This window comes from Varanus komodoensis, unplaced genomic scaffold, assembly GCF_004798865.1.
Source record: "Varanus komodoensis strain SLA01 unplaced genomic scaffold, ASM479886v1 scaffold81, whole genome shotgun sequence".
Lineage (NCBI taxonomy): Eukaryota > Metazoa > Chordata > Lepidosauria > Squamata > Varanidae > Varanus > Varanus komodoensis.
This window is the reverse complement of record NW_025336495.1, coordinates 2,470,019-2,488,286: the sequence shown is the minus strand read 5'-3', so window position 1 is coordinate 2,488,286 and position 18,268 is coordinate 2,470,019. Positions and strand designations below refer to the sequence as shown.

The following is an 18,268-nucleotide window of genomic DNA, read 5'->3' as shown; positions in this document are numbered from 1 at the left end:
CCAGGACGTGCTTGTGGCTGGTAAGAAAGGGTCTGGGACTGCTTCACCACTGGCACAGCGGCCTGAACTTTGGGCTTCTCCTTGTGCTTGAGTTGCAAGCATGGGGGGGGTCTGTCCTCCCCATTCTGGCCTTTGCTTCCAGTCTTTCCTGCGACTGCAAAGCGGAGCAGCATTAAGGAAAGCAGAAAGGCACTGCTCTTTTGGATGAGTTGGCTTCCGTTGCAACCTGGCGTGCCAAGTCATGGGACGGGCAGAATGCAGATCAGTGTTATTCTAATGTTGCATTTGTATTCCGCCTTTGCTCCTCCTGCTAGGAACCCAAGACAGGTTCGAAGCTTTTGCTCCTCTCCGTTTAATCCATGCCACAACAGCCCTGTAAGGGAGGTTAAGCTGAGAGTCTGAGGCTGGCCCAAAATTCACCCACTGCAGAACGGAGATTGGACCTCGTGAGCCCCAATCCAGCACTCTAACCGCTGCACCACATGGGCTTTCAGTAAAATTGAGAGAGAAAGGTCAAACTGAGCTTTTCAAACGTGTTTATTTGTAAAATGTGAATTTGGCCAATTTGGTGTGAGGTCATGCAGGGCCCACAGAAATGGCCGGGTGGCCACTCCTGGCCCGTGAGATCTTCATCTTCGTCGCTGCCTCGCAAAGGGGCCCGCAAAAGCTGGGTCGAACCATCCCGGCCCGCAGCTGCAGCGCTCCACGTGCTGTTTATTTCTTGGCCGCTTCTTCGGGCTTCTTGGCCTCTGCCGCAGGGATCTGGGCATGAGTCTCATAGGTGACCGGGATCTTGATCTCGGCGGATTGGATGGCAGGTTTGGGCAACGGGGCTTCCACGGTCAGCGTGCCATCAGGCGAAAGCGAGGAACGGACCACCGTTGGGTCAATGCCAGGAGGAAGCCTGGAGAGAGAAGCCAGACCATGGGAGGGCTACCCTTGCAGAAGCCACGCCCGGTTTCTGGTCGGGTTGCGAACTGTGGGCTAGCAGGCCATGGCTGGTTAGCGTAGCTGCGTTCAGGCAGTACCACAAGCCACGTTTCAACAACAACCCACAATTCAATGACAACCCACACCCAATCCACAATTCTGGGTTACTGTGGTGTCTAAGACCAGCCGCCAAGATCTAGGTGAGCCCCTTTTCAACAAATCTTTCAGGGTTTGTCTTAAGCAACTGGGCTGAATCGCATCAAGTTTTCTAGTGGATTGGGCCACTTTGAAACAGTGGAGCTGTTCACTGGAGTATGCTCTGCACAAGATGCGCAAACGTTAAGGGACTATTTGGTCCATAGGTTAAAACAAATACTATGGCATGTCATCTGAAGGTTTGCAATGGGCGATCCACCGTAAGTCAATAGAAACAGCTAAAACCATGCCTGAGAATGCAGACCTATGTACATCCGCTCCAGAGGCACAGCCATCCAGATTTGCAGGTTAAACAAGAAGGGTTGATTTAACATCCTGCATTAATTAGAAACTAGCATTAGTTGCATTTGGGGTCAATTTTGACCCCAAATGAAAATTCCCCAGGAATGAAAAAAAAGACTACATATGAAAAGCCTTGGTTCTGGCTGAAGTTTTCTCCCAGGAGTTTTCAATCAACTTAAAAATAGCTTTCCACTCTCATTTCAGCCTTTTCATCCTTCCTGAGGTCATGTAAAATGAGAAAATCTGCATTTGAAAACCTTTGACCCATTGACATTTTCTCTGCATAGCAATAGTTTGGCCTACTAAAAGAATAAAAGAACCTAGAAAAGTGTTCCTTGAATTGATTTTAATTCTATTTCCTGGAAGTTGTAGTTCAGAGTCATAGCTTTCAAAAGAGACTCTGATGATCTGGGTCAAACTTTCTTTTGTTCCTTCTTTGTGGCTGAATGTTTGGGGTATGAAAGTACTCCACACATCAATTCCTATGGAGTTTCTGGAGTACTTTTTCCCTGACGTGGCATGTTTTGGTAGACAGAAAAAAATGCATGCAAGGCAGGAAGTGGAACTCTGGGGACATACTAGACCAGGCGCTTGGTGACAATGCCCTTAAAAGACAGTCGGCTGGACAACGGATGTCTGAATTACAGTACAGAAAGTGAGCTGATGAAGTCCTCAGCATTCATTGTCTTACGTGTATTTCCTCGTGAAACACCTGGAAATGTAGCCATGCTCGTCCTGTCTTTCTTCATGTTTTCCTGGAAGAGGAAGGAAGGAGAGAAGGGACACTGTTACGGCCCGATCAGTGCTACTCCGAGGGACGAGAGAGAATTCAGGGAATTCTCTCGCATGGCATTTTGTTATGCCTGACTCCCCAGGATCCTGACATAATAGAAATATCTATCAGCTTTCTCAGGGCATTCAGGATAGGCATGACTCCTCTGGGCTCCAGATAGGCCAAACACTAGAATAATCAAACTGTCTCAGGGTATGCATGATAGGCTTAGCTCTCCTAAGCTCTAGCCCATTCAAATGTCTAGTAACTGCCTCAGAGAATTCCCCTCAGAAAGTGGAAAGAGCTTACCTACACCGTAATGGACAAAGATTGCTTAGAAGGTGTAAATTAAAAGCTAAAACTTACTGCTAACGAAATCTGCTTTTGTATATCGCTTGCTTAACTGCTGCTATGTGATTCTGTAACTCCCCATTGTCACCATTGTTCTGATTTCTGCCAAAAACTGATTGTATTGTTTACCATTTACTGAAAACTCACTGTGAAGCTATAAAAACCTTCATTCCAACTCCATTCGAGGCCGCATTCCTCTATGAATGTGGTCCCTGCCGCAGGAATAAACCTCCTCTTTATTTTACCATCCGGTCTCTGGTCTCATCTGTAACACCGCGGGTTACAACAATTTGAGCACTGACTTTCCAGGAGGAGAATTCCCAGAACTGGAGAAGCAGCCGTTGGGCACAGCTTTGGGCCCCTTCAGCCCTTTGCCATGGTTGCCCTCTGCATGCACGGCATGACACATGAGCAGAGAAGAGCACTCGAGAAGAGCACATGAGCACTCATGGTGGTAAATGCGAGAGGCATTATGAGCACCATGGGGGGGGGGGGGGGCTCCAGGAAGATCCCTTCTCCCCTGCTGCTCCGAGGCATGCCCAGCTGTTCTGCTATATTGACTGGGTTCAGGCAACAAGAGCATAGGCTGAGTGTGGGTTGTCACTGGGCCAGGTCATGCCAGAACCCGGCTGCTCGAAAAAGCCAAGGCTAAGCACCCGTGGCTTGTTGCTGAGTTGCGAGCCCTGGGTTGTTCACGGGGAACAAACCCTGGTTGTTATCATGGCTGGGTTCAGATGACCTGATAGCCCACATTCAACCCATATTCAGCCCTTGTCAGAACCCAGCCAGTGCAGCTCGCCCCAGACTGATAGGTTCAACTTTGAAACTTTTTGCAAAGGGGGTGTTGCAGTTGTCTAAGTCTGAGGTCTCCAACGTGGCGCTCATGGACACTTCTCTTGCTGCCCACCAAGTTCTCTCCTCCTCTTGACTTTAATTGTAAGGATTTTTTGGTTGTTTGTTTCTTTAATTAAACTATAGGGAGGCTGGGATGCTCCACCCAGGGCCAACTTTATTTGGGTTCAAAAGAGGAGTTTTCTGCTTGTGAGCTCAGCTCTCACTGTGCCTTGAATTGAGTTTCTTGGCCAAGTTGCTTTTCTTTCAGCTTCCACTGTTTGCCTTCTGGAAACTCCTTGTTTCACGAGCCAGCAGGGCGCACCACAGTCGCCCCTTTGTAAGTGGGCAAGCCCTGCACCCATCCAAGAGCCATGGCTGAGCAAAGCAGGGGACGAACGTAGCAAGGTCTCTCCCAAGTTGGGAAGGGGGCTTCGTGTGGAGAGGGGGGCACTGGCAAAGCAGTTTGCCCTGGATTACATGCCTCAGCGGCGTTACTGAGCAGCGCGATGATGAGCAAGACGCGGACCATGTACAAGATTGCCTTTTTTGTAACCATACCAGTTGCGCAAAGGTCAGGATCCTGTTTTCTGTGCGTGCAAATGGCAGAACACCCCGAAAGAGCACACATGTTGACACCAGGGGGAAATAATTCAGTCCTGCCCTTTGCTGCTCACCAGAATGGAAATGCTGCAGAACCTTGTTCAGCTGAAATGGGTCCGAATGCCAGCATCGTGTGCCCCTGTTTTAAAGGCACCTTGATGAAGCGGGTTGCCAGGGCTGAGAAGGGACCTGATTTCGGCTGGAGCTGGGGGTCAGACTAGATGGCCCAGGAGACCCCCTCTGACTCGTGCTGTTTCTATGTTTTGCTAGATCTTGCTTCTTTTTAGGCGGAGAAGCATGCCAGAGCAGTGGTTTTGCTGGTTAGTTGGCAACATTCATCACTTGGGCTGTTATTTTTTATGTCTCTGTGTGTGGTGATGACAGCTCAGTTATTTATAGAAATTTAGCACCTCCGTTCTCCTCCCTTTTCTTCAGCCATGCTTTCTTCAGCTCCCACCCTGCCCTGCCTGCCACACATTAATCTATATATGAGCGTGATACACTCCTTAATATTTCAGATAATGATGAATTGTGGGGGAGGGGGAGCCACCACGGCTGCCAGTGGTGCGGCATAAACAGAGGCCGTACATGGGAAAGGTTCCTTTCTCCACCATCAGATCTCTCCAGAAGGGCAAGGAAATGGAGCGCAAGATAAACCCTCGATGACCTGGCCCGGAGTCCTGTGGCATCCTGAAGACTGCCTGATGAATAGCTGGATAAGGTCACACATTTGTCAGTCCTGACAGAGCGACAGGATTCTTCAGTGGCTCAGCCTGCCGCAAACGTAACATGGCGACCCCTCCAGAAAAGGCATAAATATCCCTCCATCGGCAATGATGCATCATATTTTGGAGAGGGGAGTGGAGAAAGGTTGGGGAAGAAAGTGGTAGAACCCAGTACCTTGCAGAATGGGAACATTCAGGGCTTTGGCACAGGGCTCCAGCTGGCTGTGATTTGGGAAGTCTCTGAACTTGCTGCGTCACCTAATTGGCACCTGACTGATTGCCTCATTTTTAATCAGACATCCATCATGGGTTGTGGGACAGGGCTACTTTGGAGCTGTGTGGGCTTCTTCGTCCGCCCCCTTGCACCACAAACATCTTTGCAATTAGCTCATTGCACTGGAGAGAGACATCAGAGCAAACCTGCTTGCACTGTGTTTGAAACTCTAAAATCAAACGGGATGAGTTTAAGAAGAAGAATAAGAAGAGAAAAGTGTCCAGTACTGAACAGAGACTGTTCAGATCAGTCAGTATCTATGTTGAGGCTTCGCTACTCCCAACACACAGGTAAAATTTGATTTTCAAAACTGAATGAATTGTTCACCTGGTTGAATGATGACTGAGCAATGAAAAATTCTGAAACTGACCACTAGTCCTAGAAAGAATGAAGCCTCCAAGGTCGCAGGCAGTCTATCCTAACAAGGACATGCAGTCAGGCAGTGAGCTTCTGCAGAGCATCCAAGCACTGTTGGAGACAGTGTGCAATGAAGCTGCCTTTGTGTTCAGCAAGGCCTTTTATCTCCATTTCCTCAAGCAACTAAAAAGGTCTTAAATGGACAGTGTCATGGAGCATCACCTGATATTATGGGGTGATGGAGAGGAAACAGACAAGCAAAATTTGGGGGGATTCATTTGGAAGTGGAGGCACTTGGGCCCCAACACAGCTAAAAATCTAGTGCTGAATTTGCTTCATTACTCTTCCGTCTCAATCTCCTTTCCTTTTGTGCTGACTCTAAGCCTGAGATTACAACTGTCTATTTCCTTACCTTTACAGCCACCTTTGCAGTATATGACCTGAGGGTGAGGAATTTATGTTTGACTCCCCTGTCATGGTCAGATCACCTCCTGGTGAGGTTTGTGCTCGAGAGCGGCCTCTCCCTCTATAAGAGTGCGGACCCGATTGTATGGGCCCGCCCCCGGATCCGGATGGATTCCTGAAGGCCCTGGGGGAGTTTCCGGCTGACAAGACTGGTGCTCCTGTCGAGGCTCTGGTCGAACTGTGGAACGGAGAGATGACCAGGGCTGTGGACACGATCGCTCCCAAGCGTCCTCTCCCACCGGGAAGAGTCCGCTCTTCCCCTTGGTATACTCCTGAATTGAGGGCGATGAAGCGGGTTGGGAGACAACTGGAGCGTAGGTGGAGGAAATCACAGGATGAATCTGACCGAACACACTTGAGAGCCCACTATCGGGCCTATGCTGTGGCGGTGAAGGTGGCAAAAAAGAAGTTTTTTTCCGCTTCCATTGCCTCCTCACAATGCCGCCCGGCGGAGCTTTTTCGAGTGGTGCAAGGCCTGGTTCGCCCGGGTCCTAAGGAAGATCCGATGCCACCCTCAAAGGCCCATTGTGACGACTTTGCCAGGCATTTCAGGGAGAAAATCGCTCAGATTCGTCACGAGCTGGACTCCACTAATGAATCAGAGGTTTCTGGGGAGACGCCAATGCTACCGTCTGGTCCAAAATTATTGGAGGAATTTCAATTATTGCGGCCCAATGATGTGGATAAGGTGCTTGGACGAGTACGTCCCACCACTTGCCTATTGGATCCTTGCCCGTCTTGGTTAATAAATAACTCCAAGCATGGGATTGGGACCTGGATCTTGGAAGTGGTTAACGCTTCTCTGAGGGAGGGTCGAGTGCCTGCCCCTTTAAAGGAGGCGGTAATACGACCGGTCCTGAAGAAAGCGTCACTGGATCCAGAGATGGCCACTAACTATAGACCTGTGGCCAACATCCCATTTCTGGGCAAGGTGTTGGAGCGACTGGTGGTGGGACAACTCCAAGCACTCTTGGATGAAACTGATTATCTGGATCCTTTTCAGTCCGGCTTCAGACCCGGGTACGGTACTGAATCTGCCTTGGTTGCCCTGTACAATGACCTGTGCAGGGAGAAGGACAGGGGGAGTGCATCCCTGTTGGTTCTTCTGGACCTCTCAGCGGCTTTCGATACCATCGACCATGGTATCCTTCTGGATAGGCTAGCGGGATTGGGGGTCGGAGGCACTGCTTTGCAGTGGTTCCGCTCCTATCTCAATGGTCGATTCCAGAAGGTAGTGCTGGGGGACTATGTCTCTGCACCATGGCAGCTATGCCATGGAGTACCACAGGGCTCCATTCTATCCCCTTTGCTATTTAACATCTATATGAAACTGCTGGGAGAGGTCATCAGGAGGTGTGGGCTGCGGCATCATCAATACGCTGATGATACCCAGCTCTGCCTCTCGTTTTCCACTAATCCAGGTGAGGCAGTGGCTGTGCTGAACCGGTGCTTGGCCGAGGTAATGGAATGGATGAGGGCCAATAAACTGAAACTCAATCCAGACAAGATCGGGCTTCGGAGAGGGTGGATTTGACCTGGTCCTGAATGGTGCAACACTCCCTCTTAGGGATAAGGTCCGCAGCTTGGGAGTGCTCCTCGACCTGGAGCTTTCTTTGGAAGCTCAGGTGACAGTGGTGGCGAGGAGCGCCTTCCTTCAGCTTCGGCTGATTAATCAGCTACGCCCCTACCTGGAGTACGACTGCCTGGCGACGGTGACACACACACTGGTGACTTCCCGCCTAGACTTCTGTAACGTGCTTTACGTGGGGCTTCCCCTGAAGACGGTCCGAACACTTCAATTGGTGCAAAATAGAGCTGCCAGGTTGCTGACGGGGACGGGGCGTTATGCTCACATGACTCCAGTCCTCCGTCAGCTTCACTGGCTTCCCATTGAAGCCCGGGCCAATTCAAGGTGTTGGTTATGACCTATAAAGCCCTAAACGGCTTGGGTCCTGGCTACCTGAACGAGCGCTTACGTCCATATATGCCCGACCGCCCTTTGAGATCTGCGGGAGAGGCCCTTCTCCGGGAACCCTCCATGAAAGAGATTAGGAGAGTAAGTACTCGGAGGAGGGCTTTCTCTGCGGTGGCGCCCAACCTATGGAATTCACTCCCCAAAGAGGTCCGCCTGGCACCGTCATTACTGGTTTTTCGGCGCCAGGTAAAGACCTTTTTATTTAAACGTCATTTTAATTGTTAAAATATATGATCTGGCCAGGGCAACTTCTTCTTCCTTCTCTTTTCTCCTCCTATCTTCTTTATTTACTTATTTTATACTGTTAATTTTAATTTTATATTATTATGTTTGTACCTCAGTTATTTTTGTATTTTTGTATTTAGTGGTAATTTATTATGTTCTATTGTATTTCAATGTATTTTATTGTGTTGTAAGCCGCCCCGAGGCTTCGGCAAGGGGCGGCATAGAAATGTTATAATAATAATAATAATAATAATAATAATAATAATAATAATAATATAGCAAGAAATATCCTGTTCTCAAGGGATGGTGCTTACCGCTAGGGATGGGCGAATCTCTGTACATCATTATGAGGGTGTTATGCTAATGAAATGGGAAATGATGAGGGTTTGGAAATGCTGCCCTGTGAGGAGGGACTGGGGGAACTGGGCCTGTTCAGCCTTGAGAAGAGAAGGCTGGGCGAGGGGGGCATGATCTCCCTCTAGAAGGACCTCAAAGGCTGTCACAAGGAGGAAGGTCGGGATCTCCTCTTGCTGATGCCAGAGTGCAGGACACGGAGCAATCAATTCCAGCTGCGGCAACCCAGATTCAGGCTGGGCATCAGGAGAGGCTTCCTCACAGTCAGAGCAACACGATGGTGGAACCAGCTGCCCAGAGAGGTGGGGGGCTCTCCCACACTGGAGGCATCCAAAAAGAAACTGGGCAGCCACCTGAGTGGGATGGTGTGACTTGGTGTCCTGCAACAGCAGGGGGCTGGACTTGATGGCCTTCATGGTCCCTTCCAATTCTACTATTCCATGATTCAATGAAATAAATAAATAAACTGTTCCCTTTTCTTTCATTTTCTCATTTTCCTGATCTTAAAATTGTTTTCTCCTGAACTTTGATAATTTTCCAGTCTCAAGTTGGTTCATCTTGAAATCATAGGATTTAATTTTTTAAACTAATTTACATTAAAATTGGTAATTGATATGAAAATTTAATTTAATTTACAAGAAAATCTGTAAGCTTTTTTGTATACATTTCTTCTAATAAACCACCCAGAGTGCTTTGGCTAAGGCACAGTATAGAAATGAAAATAATGATAATGCACATTTTCAAGCAATGTTCCCAATACAATGTATTTTGGAACGTTACCTTCACTCATGTGTGTATTTTTGTGTGTGCTCCCTGTATCACTTTTGCACTGGTGAATTTGGAGGCGTGTGGTTTTGGAAGGATAACCAAGTTTCAGTTCACAGGTCAGTGAGGTGAACAACCTTTTTGGTCCCTTTGGGAAATTTCAGAACCCGCATTGGACACTGCCACAATATGGCTTCCATGGGAGGTGTAGCCAGTCTCTTGCCCAAAAAACAAAACATAGAAACGGAGTGGGCCATCTAAGCATGAGGCAGAGCTGGGCTTTGACCCCAACGCCCTAAAACCAGAGGTCCCCAACCTTCTGAGCCTGGTGCATCTTTATTCTCTTGCAAGGAAAAAAGCGGGATACATTAAACAGACAGGCAGAGAGATGCTCCATTGTTCTGACCCAGTAAGGAATTCTTTTGATTGCAGCTGTCCACTGCACACTGATGCCCATGTCATCCGTTGATGCCCATTCAAGGTGCATCAATGCACAATGCCCCTGCACATTCACCTGTCGGCCCATGGCGTGGGCACCCCTGGTTCCAAAAGCACTCTTTTGAACCCGAGCAAAGATGGCATGGCTGGGGTGGGGTGTGGAGCAGAAGGCTCCTTTGCAGCAAGCCTGCTTCCTAGTTTAATTAAAGAGCCCCCCAAGTTCAAGGAATAGAAACCCCTGGCACAAGCAGCCACGGGGGGTTTTGAGCCCCTGCCTTGGTGCAGCCCCTGGAGACAACCTCCTTCTCATTCCTGCCCCCCTCCCAGCAGCCGGCTCCTTCCTTCTCAGGACCACTTTCCCATCTGGGTCAGCCTCTCCGTCTGGGTCAGCCCCCACAGAAACTCTCACAGGCACAGACATGCATGCAGGCACCCCGCACATCCGGGAGACTCGCGGGGGCAGGAAAGGGTTTGGGGTGCTGGTCTTTGCCAGCCCCACCTAGCCTCCCTTGGGTGTATCGGTTCAAAGGGGCAGAGCTGGGTGCCCACGCCTTCCCGCCCCCACCTACCGGTGATCTCCACCACGCCGTCCTTGGTCTTCACCACCAGCTCCTCAGGGGCAAAGTGGTTGACGTCCAGTGCCACTTTCCAGCTCTCGGATGTCTGCCGGATCTCAGAGATGCCGCTGCTGAGCTGGCGGCTCAGTGCTCGGCTGTAGGCCGGGTTGGCGGCTGGCGACGCGGCGACGGGGACGGGGACTGGGCTGGTCACCACGGGCTCAGGGCTGGTGCTGAGCATGGGGCGCACATAGCCCGGCCAGCTGGTGGTCCCTGCCGGCCACTTGTACCAGTCCTCAGGGATAAGGGGCATCCCGAAAGACTGGTCGAAAAGCCGGCTGCCCCGGTACCAGTCCCGGAACGGGTCCCAGCTGGGGTTGCGGAGGAAAGTGAAGGGAACTTGGCGTTCCGACATGCTCAGCCCCGGCGCCTCCGTCCAGCCACTGTCTGCACAGAGCAACTAGCAGCAGCTGGCCCTTATCAGCGAACAAATGTCTATTTTTGGACAAGAATGCCAGATTTCTATTAATGGAAATTACGCTTGGCTGGCGGAACCCGATGACTATGGTCCAGGTCTCGGGGGCATTCTCTTTTGCGTTTGTCATCCCCCTCCCGGGCGGCCTTCTGGGGGTCAGGAGAAGGGGGTCAAGAACGGGAGCGGGTGGAAATAGAGAATGAGTCTCACGGGACTGAAACCAGGGCCGGATTTTGAGCTCAGCAGCCTGAAAATAAATTCAGGACGACTTGAGGATGAAACTTATTTTGGGAGCCTTTCCCGAATGGAGAAAGATCTCTTCCCCTTTCCTGGCCTATAATCCCCAAACTTGGGAGCCTCCATGTGTGAATGGCTGGAGCGCTCTTTGATGCAGCTGGTGGCTTATTGGCTTAACTAGTCTAGCTGACTTTTCAGCATGCAAAGCACCAGGCAACTTGAATCCCATTAAACGAGTAAAGCCAAGCAGTGTGCCTGCTTCAGCGCTATCAAGCGAACAGTAGGATCAAAAGTATCCATTTCCCCCTTGCTTTGGGGAGAGAGCCAACTGAGCAGCTCATGGAAAAGCATTCTGAGCTAGAGGCCACCACCAAAAAGACCCTGCTTCTTGCTGAAATCGAGCTGGCTTCCTGCTACGGCAGAGCTTGGATCAGGGGTGCATTACCAGATCGTAAACTCTGCGTATCTCTAGGATATCCAGTTCCAGACCACACGGGCTAAAGATCAGCTCCTCGATTTGGGTTCAAAACCCCCCAGGCAAGCGACAGAGTTGGGTCATACACAGGTGCAGTACGTTCACACAGAAATAAGGAATGTTTTTTTCTTTTCTGGGACAGACTTCGTAAACCAGGCTCCCACTCGGTGTTTGGGCTGTCCTTCCCAGCAGTTGATCTTTGGTCATGCTGGCTGGGGATGGTAGGAGCTGAAGTCTGAAACCTCCAAAGAACATCAGGTTGGGGATCCTACTCTAGAGTAATAGCCTTCCTTTGGCAAAGTGAACAGCACTGCGCACTCTTTGGCCCACCAGGTGCGAGGCCCTGCCTAGCATACAGCCAGATTTGCGGCTCTTCAGTATAAATTAGCGTATAGGATCTCAGCAAAATGAGTCCTTTTCTTTGAATGGGGGCTGTTTCCTCTGCTCTCTCAGTCTGTCAGCATCCACTCCACCGCGGGCCAAGATTTAGGATGTTGGCAAGACCCCAAACGCATTCCCATGAGTCCTGATTCTATGTGTTCTGCTTTTTTAGAGTCAACAGACACACAGACCAGTTTTTTGCATGGGGGGGGAATTTCTGCAGCCCCCCCCCCCCGGCTCTTGCACATTAGCCCTGGCTCTCCTTAACAGACGTGCATTAGTCCCTATGCGCATTAGCATGAATGCAAATTAGCATGAGCAGAACGAAATTCTGGTTCTCAACGTTCTGATGATGCCACTGGGCCGAGTCCTGCTTCCAGAGGGCCTGCGGCAGCCTTCACCCACCTGCTGCCTACCTGGATGTTCTGCTCTCTGTTTTCCATCAGCTCTAGCCACCATGGCCAATGGTCAGGGGTGATGGGAGCTGTAGTCCCAAACAGCCAGAGAAAGTTGGGAACAACCAGTCCATTGCAACAAAGAGGGTTGCAGTGTCTCAAAGCCCCATACAGCCATCCAGGAGAACGTTCTCTCCATGTCAGCCTTACAACAATCTTGTGAGGTAGGTCAGGCTGAGAGTCAGGGACTGACTGGACGTCATCCAGTGAGCTCCGTGGCTGAGCAGGGGCTAGGACTGAGAGCTCCCAGGACTGGGTCCAACTCTAACCACTACACCTCCCTGGCTTTCTGCGCTAAGGCTGCCTCTGAACAGGTACCACACAGCTGTGCCTTGGGGGTGCACAGGTGAGGACCAGACCTCAGGGCAAAGTGGAGGGGATGGAAGGAGGAAGGATGGAAGGAGAAAGCGACCTTCCACACCCTCCTGGGAGCCTGTGAGTCATGGGGCCAGGAGAGGCCTGATGAGTAAGAGGCCGTGCAAAAATCAACCCTGCGAGGCAGGAACTCTGTGTTTCTCCGGGACATTCCTTGCCTCTGGCTTCTAGCCTGGAAGAGACGTGTCAACCTGGTTCACACGGCTCATCCATCCTGTGGGTTTGAGTGGGCTATCGCTAGCACGGTGGAGGGAGGGAGGGAGATCTTTGGAGCATCTTGAAAGCGCAGCCGAGGGTGACCTCTGTCATTTCTCGCACTTGGACTCTGGCGCCCAGAGAGGGAAAGATATCTGGGGGGCTTCCGCTTTGACTGCCAAAATAGCTTGGCTGGGCTTGGCAATATGGAACTGTGTGTGAGTACAGCAGCGGGAGGTGCTGTTCCATCTTGGGCCAGCCGGGCTCAGCATCCCGCACCACCTCAGTGGAGCAGGATGCAGCCCTTTACTTCAGGTATGAAGATGACAACCAAGACCCAGCTGGACCAGAGGCCAGTGGTCCACACAGAAACCCCAAACAGGGCAGAGATGCCGCATGTTCCCCAGCCATGGGTGTACAGAGGCACACTGCCTCCCATGCTAGAGGTAGCCTAGAGTCATGAGGACTAGTAACCTTGATTGTCCAAACCTCTGTTAAAGCCATCTGGACTGAGGGCCATCACTTTTCTTGTGGCAGTGAATTCCACAGTTTAACTAGGCATTGTGTGAAGACATCCTTATTTATTGATGTATTTATTAGCGTTATATCCCGCCTTTTCTTACAAAGAGCTCAAAGTGGCTGACATCATTCTCCTCCTGCCGCTCTCAATCTTCTCCCTGCAACAGCAACCCTGTGAGGGAGGCTGGGCTGAGAGGCTGTGCCTGGCCCAAAGTAACCCAGCTGGCTCCATGGCTGAGCGGGGACTCGAACCCAGGTCGTCTGAGTCCCAGTTGCACGCTCTGAACCATGGCCCCAAGCCGGCTCTCTTCCTTCCTTTGATCTGTCCTGAATCTCCCACCAAGCAACTTTACAGACGACCTCTTGGTGAGACAGGGAGAGAAACGCCCTCCTTCCTTCCTTCCTCTGCATCCTACAAAATTCTCTGCCACTCGATCTTTCTGCTGTCCCTTGTCTCTTTTCACAGCAAGCCCAACAGTTGGGATCTTTCCTTGCAGGGGCAGCCCTAGCAAAAAGAGATGCAGTCACGGCTCTGGCAGCTGCCCGGAGTCAGGTGCAAAGTCTCTGCCCCCCTGGAGAGCCCTGAAGGCCAGCACTGCCCTTAGATGCGTTTGGCTCCAGGCTGTATTTACGCAGCTCAGCAGCAGGCCTTCTCCTTCCCGGAGTGGGGGGGCTTCTCCTTCTCCGTATCTGTTTCACTTGCTCCAATAATCGTGATTGCAGTCAGGGCTAGCGATGCCCCGAGGAGGAGGTACGCCTCAGAAAACGGGTTCACTGTGGCACCTTCAGGATGCAAGCACTGCTTGGTCATGGATGGGTCTGTTTGTCCTGCATAAAGAACGGCATTAAGAGAAGCCTCTACTGCTAGCCAGCACAAATGCCGGCCAACGTGGAGCCCCGCAGAGCCGCCGGATCACGACCCCCATCTCCCTCGTGCAGCCCGAGACCAGGGCCGTAGTCAGCCGGTGAAGCGAGTTCCCGTAGGAAGGGGAGCTGAGCACTTGGGTGGCCCAGAACTGTCCTGCCATTGATGGGCCGGGCTCAGTGTGGGGACAAACCAGGTACACAACGGCCGGCAGAGGCCAGAAATGCAGCACTGACCCAGGAGCTGGGTCTGAGGGGGGGACCAGGTCAAGTGTGAGAGGCATCGTGGTGCAGTGCTTAAGAGCCCAGGGCTGGGACTCGGGCGGTCCAGGTTCGAGACCCCGCTTGGCCTTCGAGCCAACTGGGTGACTTTGGGCCAGCCCCAGACTCTTAGCATGACCTACCTCACAGGGTTGTAGTTCTGAGGATAAGACTGAGAGCAAGAGTTGAGGATAATGATGGAAGCCACTCCGAGTTCTTTCAATAAATAACAATAAATAAATTAATTAAAAAGCACAGCATCCGAACAAGCAGCATGGTTGGAAAAGCTGGGGTGCGGGTTACAGGGCAACGATTCCCAACTCTTGTTGCTGTTTTGGGCACAGTTAGATTGGAACAGGGGACTTACCCAACTGGAGCTCCCTCATCTCAACCCAGCGCTCTGCTGCTCTCCATCCTGGGTCCTCTGGCAAAGGTCCCGCTCACGAGGAGACCACTGATCATTTTCTGGGGGTGGGCACTCCATGCCCAGCCAGGATCTCGGCCTTTTGCTGCCGGCGTCCTGGACTATGGCCCAGGCGGGTCTCTTCCTGGAGCCTTGTTTTCTGAGGAGAAGCCTCCACAGAGGGGTGGGGCTGACAGGGGGTGAAGGGGGCCGCTGAGGCCAGAAGCCCCAAGGTCCCACTGGAAATGGTGGCTCTCCAGAAGAGTTGCCCTCATGGCCTCTGCTCCTGGTGAGCTTCCTCCGGGCCAAAGGTCCTTGCAGAGCTGTGGGGAGAACGGCTTCGGGGGAGCTCAGGGAGGAGGCTGCCCCCAAGTTGCTCACAGCTATGCACACTAACAACCCAATCCCACACCCGGCCCAGGGGTGAGCGGGTGGCCAGTGCAATTCTGTCAGCCAAGGAGCTGCTTGCTGGAAAGGCGTGGGTCCAGACACCAGCAGAGGCTGCTGCGTTCAGCACCACTCCAGCTTCCGGAGCAGTTGTGGGGCAGCCCCACACTGACCAGACCGCAGCAATCTGTTCTTGGGGTCGCCAGCACCTGTGCTGCTAGAGGCGAGATGCTCTGGGGTCCCACCTGTATCGGGGGGGGGGGGGGGGGGAATCCACCCGAGAAGAGCCTTCACAGCAGTGGCCCCTTTTCTGTGGAACTCCCCGCCTCTGGAGGCCGGGCAGGCACCAACAGAGCGTTGTTTCTGGGGCCTCATGAAAAACATTTGTATCGCAGGAAGTCTTGCTGGTGTAAACAGCCGCAGGTTTGTAGATACCTCACTTTTAATGCGTTGTTTCATTCTTATGTTGCTCAATGCTCTAGCATCGGTTTAGTTGTGGAGTGGCAGAGACATTCCCAAATTAATTAATGAGTTAATTAAGCAGAACATTGGAGCCAGTCAGAAAAATAAGCTCCCGTCCTTCTTCCTGTTCCTAGAAATTCCACCCAGTTGCAAGCAGGGCAAGTGGAACGTTTGGAGAGGAGATTTCCAGATAAGGGGCTTGCAAAGGTCTGCTTTTGGCAAGGAGGCATTGTAGCACCCCCCATGCCCTCCCCCCGGCTCTACTGCCTTTCGTTTGGGGAAATATATTTTGCCAAATGGGCATTCGGGAATAAAATGAGCGACGCAAAGGGTGCACAGATCCAGGCGAAGTGGCCAAAATGAAGTGAGTGGCCTCTGCCCTCTCCTCCCCATGGCAGCCTCCAAAGAAGCCCCTCCAGCCCTTGAAACTTACAACACATAGAAACATAGAAACAGAGTGAGGCAAAAGGGGTCTCCCGGGCCATCTAGTCTGACCCCCAGCTCCAGCCGGCTCCGCTCACGACATGCCCACCATGTGGACGTCCAGCCTATCCTTGAACACCCGCACCGATGGGGCCTCAACCACCTCCCGGGGAAGCCCATTCCACCCCCTTGGGGTCCCGACTGTCAGGAGGTGCTTCCTGGCATCCGAATGGAACCTGGGTTCCCTGAGCTTGGTCTCTGCCCACCTCCATGTGACACCCCCTCACAACACAGATGGTGCCAGACCGGGGGGGGGGGGGGGCTTGGCCCGTGGGGCTGGAGCGCAGCAGCTTGCCCTGAAGGGTGGCCACCCACTCAAAGGCTTGTGTTTGGCTACCCCATACAGTGCTTAGATTAACAGGGAGGGTGTCCTGAGTCTTGGCTGGTGTTGCTCTTTCCAGGTTCAGAGCAGGGCACCGAGCCAGGGGTCTGCATTACATGGGGGCGGGATGGGGCCCCCCAGAGAGAAATGCAAGCCAGGCTGTGGACGTGGCCACGTCCCGCTGACCTTCAGGTGGAGGGGGAGCGGTCCCCGTGGCTCCAGGGCCGGCACAGATCAGCGCGCCCGTCGAGGCGCGTGGGGGACGTGTGTCGGCGAGGGGCTCTCCTCCCTCGCTCTGGTTTCACCAGGCTTCCCGGAGAGTGGCAGGTCCCATCTGCTACGCAGCGCGCCGACCCGCCAGCTGCAGCGATAGTGCAGCGTGACGGGAGGCTGCGGGTGAGCCGCGGGGGGGCGGGAGGGGGGAGAACCCCAGGACGCCGCGGCGGCGCTGCCTTGGGGCGCCCCCTGCCGGCCGGACGCTCGCTTGGCGGGGAAGAAGGGGGCGCGAAGCGGTGCCCGGGTCGGCTGTACAGAGGGTGGCTTCCCGGGCTGGGCTGGGCAGGCGCCAGGTTTGCTGATGGGCTGCGCTTTGTGGGGGCAGCAGAAAAGAAAATCTGCTGAAGGTGGGGGAAAGGATGCGCGCTTTGGAGGGTCGTTTCGGGAGGCCTTGACCTGCACGTGGGTCAAGAAGCCACAGTGAGACCTGGCCATGGAACAACTGATTGCTGCAGAATTGGGAAAGGAGTACAGCAAGACCGTACACTGTCGCCCTGCCTATTTAACTTGTATGCAGAGCACATCAAGAGAAAGGCAGGCTAGATGAATCACAAGTCAGAATTAAGATTGCCTGGAGAAATATCAACAACCTCAGATATGCAGATGATACCACTCTCATGGCAGAAAGTGAAAAGGAACTAAAGAGCTTCTTGATGTGGGTGAGGACGAGAGCACAAAAGTTGGCTTGAAACTCAACATTAAGAAAACTAAGTTCATGGCATCTGGTCCTCTCACTTCCTGGCAAATAGATGGGGAAGAAATGGAGGTAGTGACAGATTTTCTTTTCCTGGGCTCCAAGATCGCCGCAAACGGGGACTGCAGCCAAGAAATTAAAAGATGCTTGCTCCTGGGGAGGAAAGCTATGGCAACTCTAGACAGCACACTAAAAAGCAGAGACATCACCCTGCCAACAAAAGTGCGTACAGTCAAGGCTATGGTTTTCCCAGTTGCAATGTATGGCTGTGAAAGCTGGACCATAAGGAAGGCTGAGCACCGAAGGATTGAGGCCTTTGAATTGTGGTGCTGGAGGAGATTCCTGCGAGTCCCTTGGACCGCAAGGCGATCAAACCGGTCAGTCCTGGAGGAGATCAGCCCTGGCTGCTCTTTAGAAGGCCAGATCCTGAAGATGAAACTCAACTAATGGCCACCTAATGAGAAGGAAGGACTCCCTGGAGAAGAGCCTGATGCTGGGAACAATTGAGGGCAAAAGGAGAAGGGGACGGCAGAGGATGAGGTGGCTGGATGGGGTCCCTGGGGTGGTGGGTGTGGGCTTGGGCGGACTCTGAGGGAAGGTGGAGGACAGGAGAACCTGAAGGAAAGTTGTCCATGGGATCGTGAAGGGCCAGGCGTGACTTAGCAACTAAACAAAACAAAAAATGTGAGGCGTTTTTGGGGGGCTGGCCCAGCCTCTCCTTGGGGCTCCAGCTGCTCAGTGTGGTGGCTGGGCAGGGCACCACAGCACCCCATGTTCCTTTGTCTCTCCCCCCCCCCCCCTTTTCCCTTCGGGGGGTGGGGGAGGGTCGTCAGGAGGTGGCCATGAGGAGGACTAGCAAGTTGAGGGGATTCTCATTAGCTGGC

At 52.4% G+C, this 18,268-nt stretch overlaps 1 protein-coding gene across 1 annotated transcript; it reads right to left on the bottom strand.

Moving 5' to 3' along the window:
- Positions 1 to 519: 519 nt before the first annotated feature.
- On the bottom strand, positions 520 to 13,879 carry HSPB1 (heat shock protein family B (small) member 1). The gene is made up of 5 exons (XM_044456156.1): positions 13,865 to 13,879; positions 11,162 to 11,168; positions 10,133 to 10,580; positions 2,120 to 2,183; positions 520 to 904 (listed from the first exon to the last, which is right to left on the bottom strand). The coding sequence occupies exons 3-5, from the start codon at positions 10,533 to 10,535 to the stop codon at positions 715 to 717; spliced, it is 657 nt and encodes a 218-aa protein (XP_044312091.1). The 5' UTR covers positions 10,536 to 10,580; positions 11,162 to 11,168; positions 13,865 to 13,879; the 3' UTR covers positions 520 to 714.
- Between the last annotated feature and the right edge of the window lie 4,389 nt (positions 13,880 to 18,268).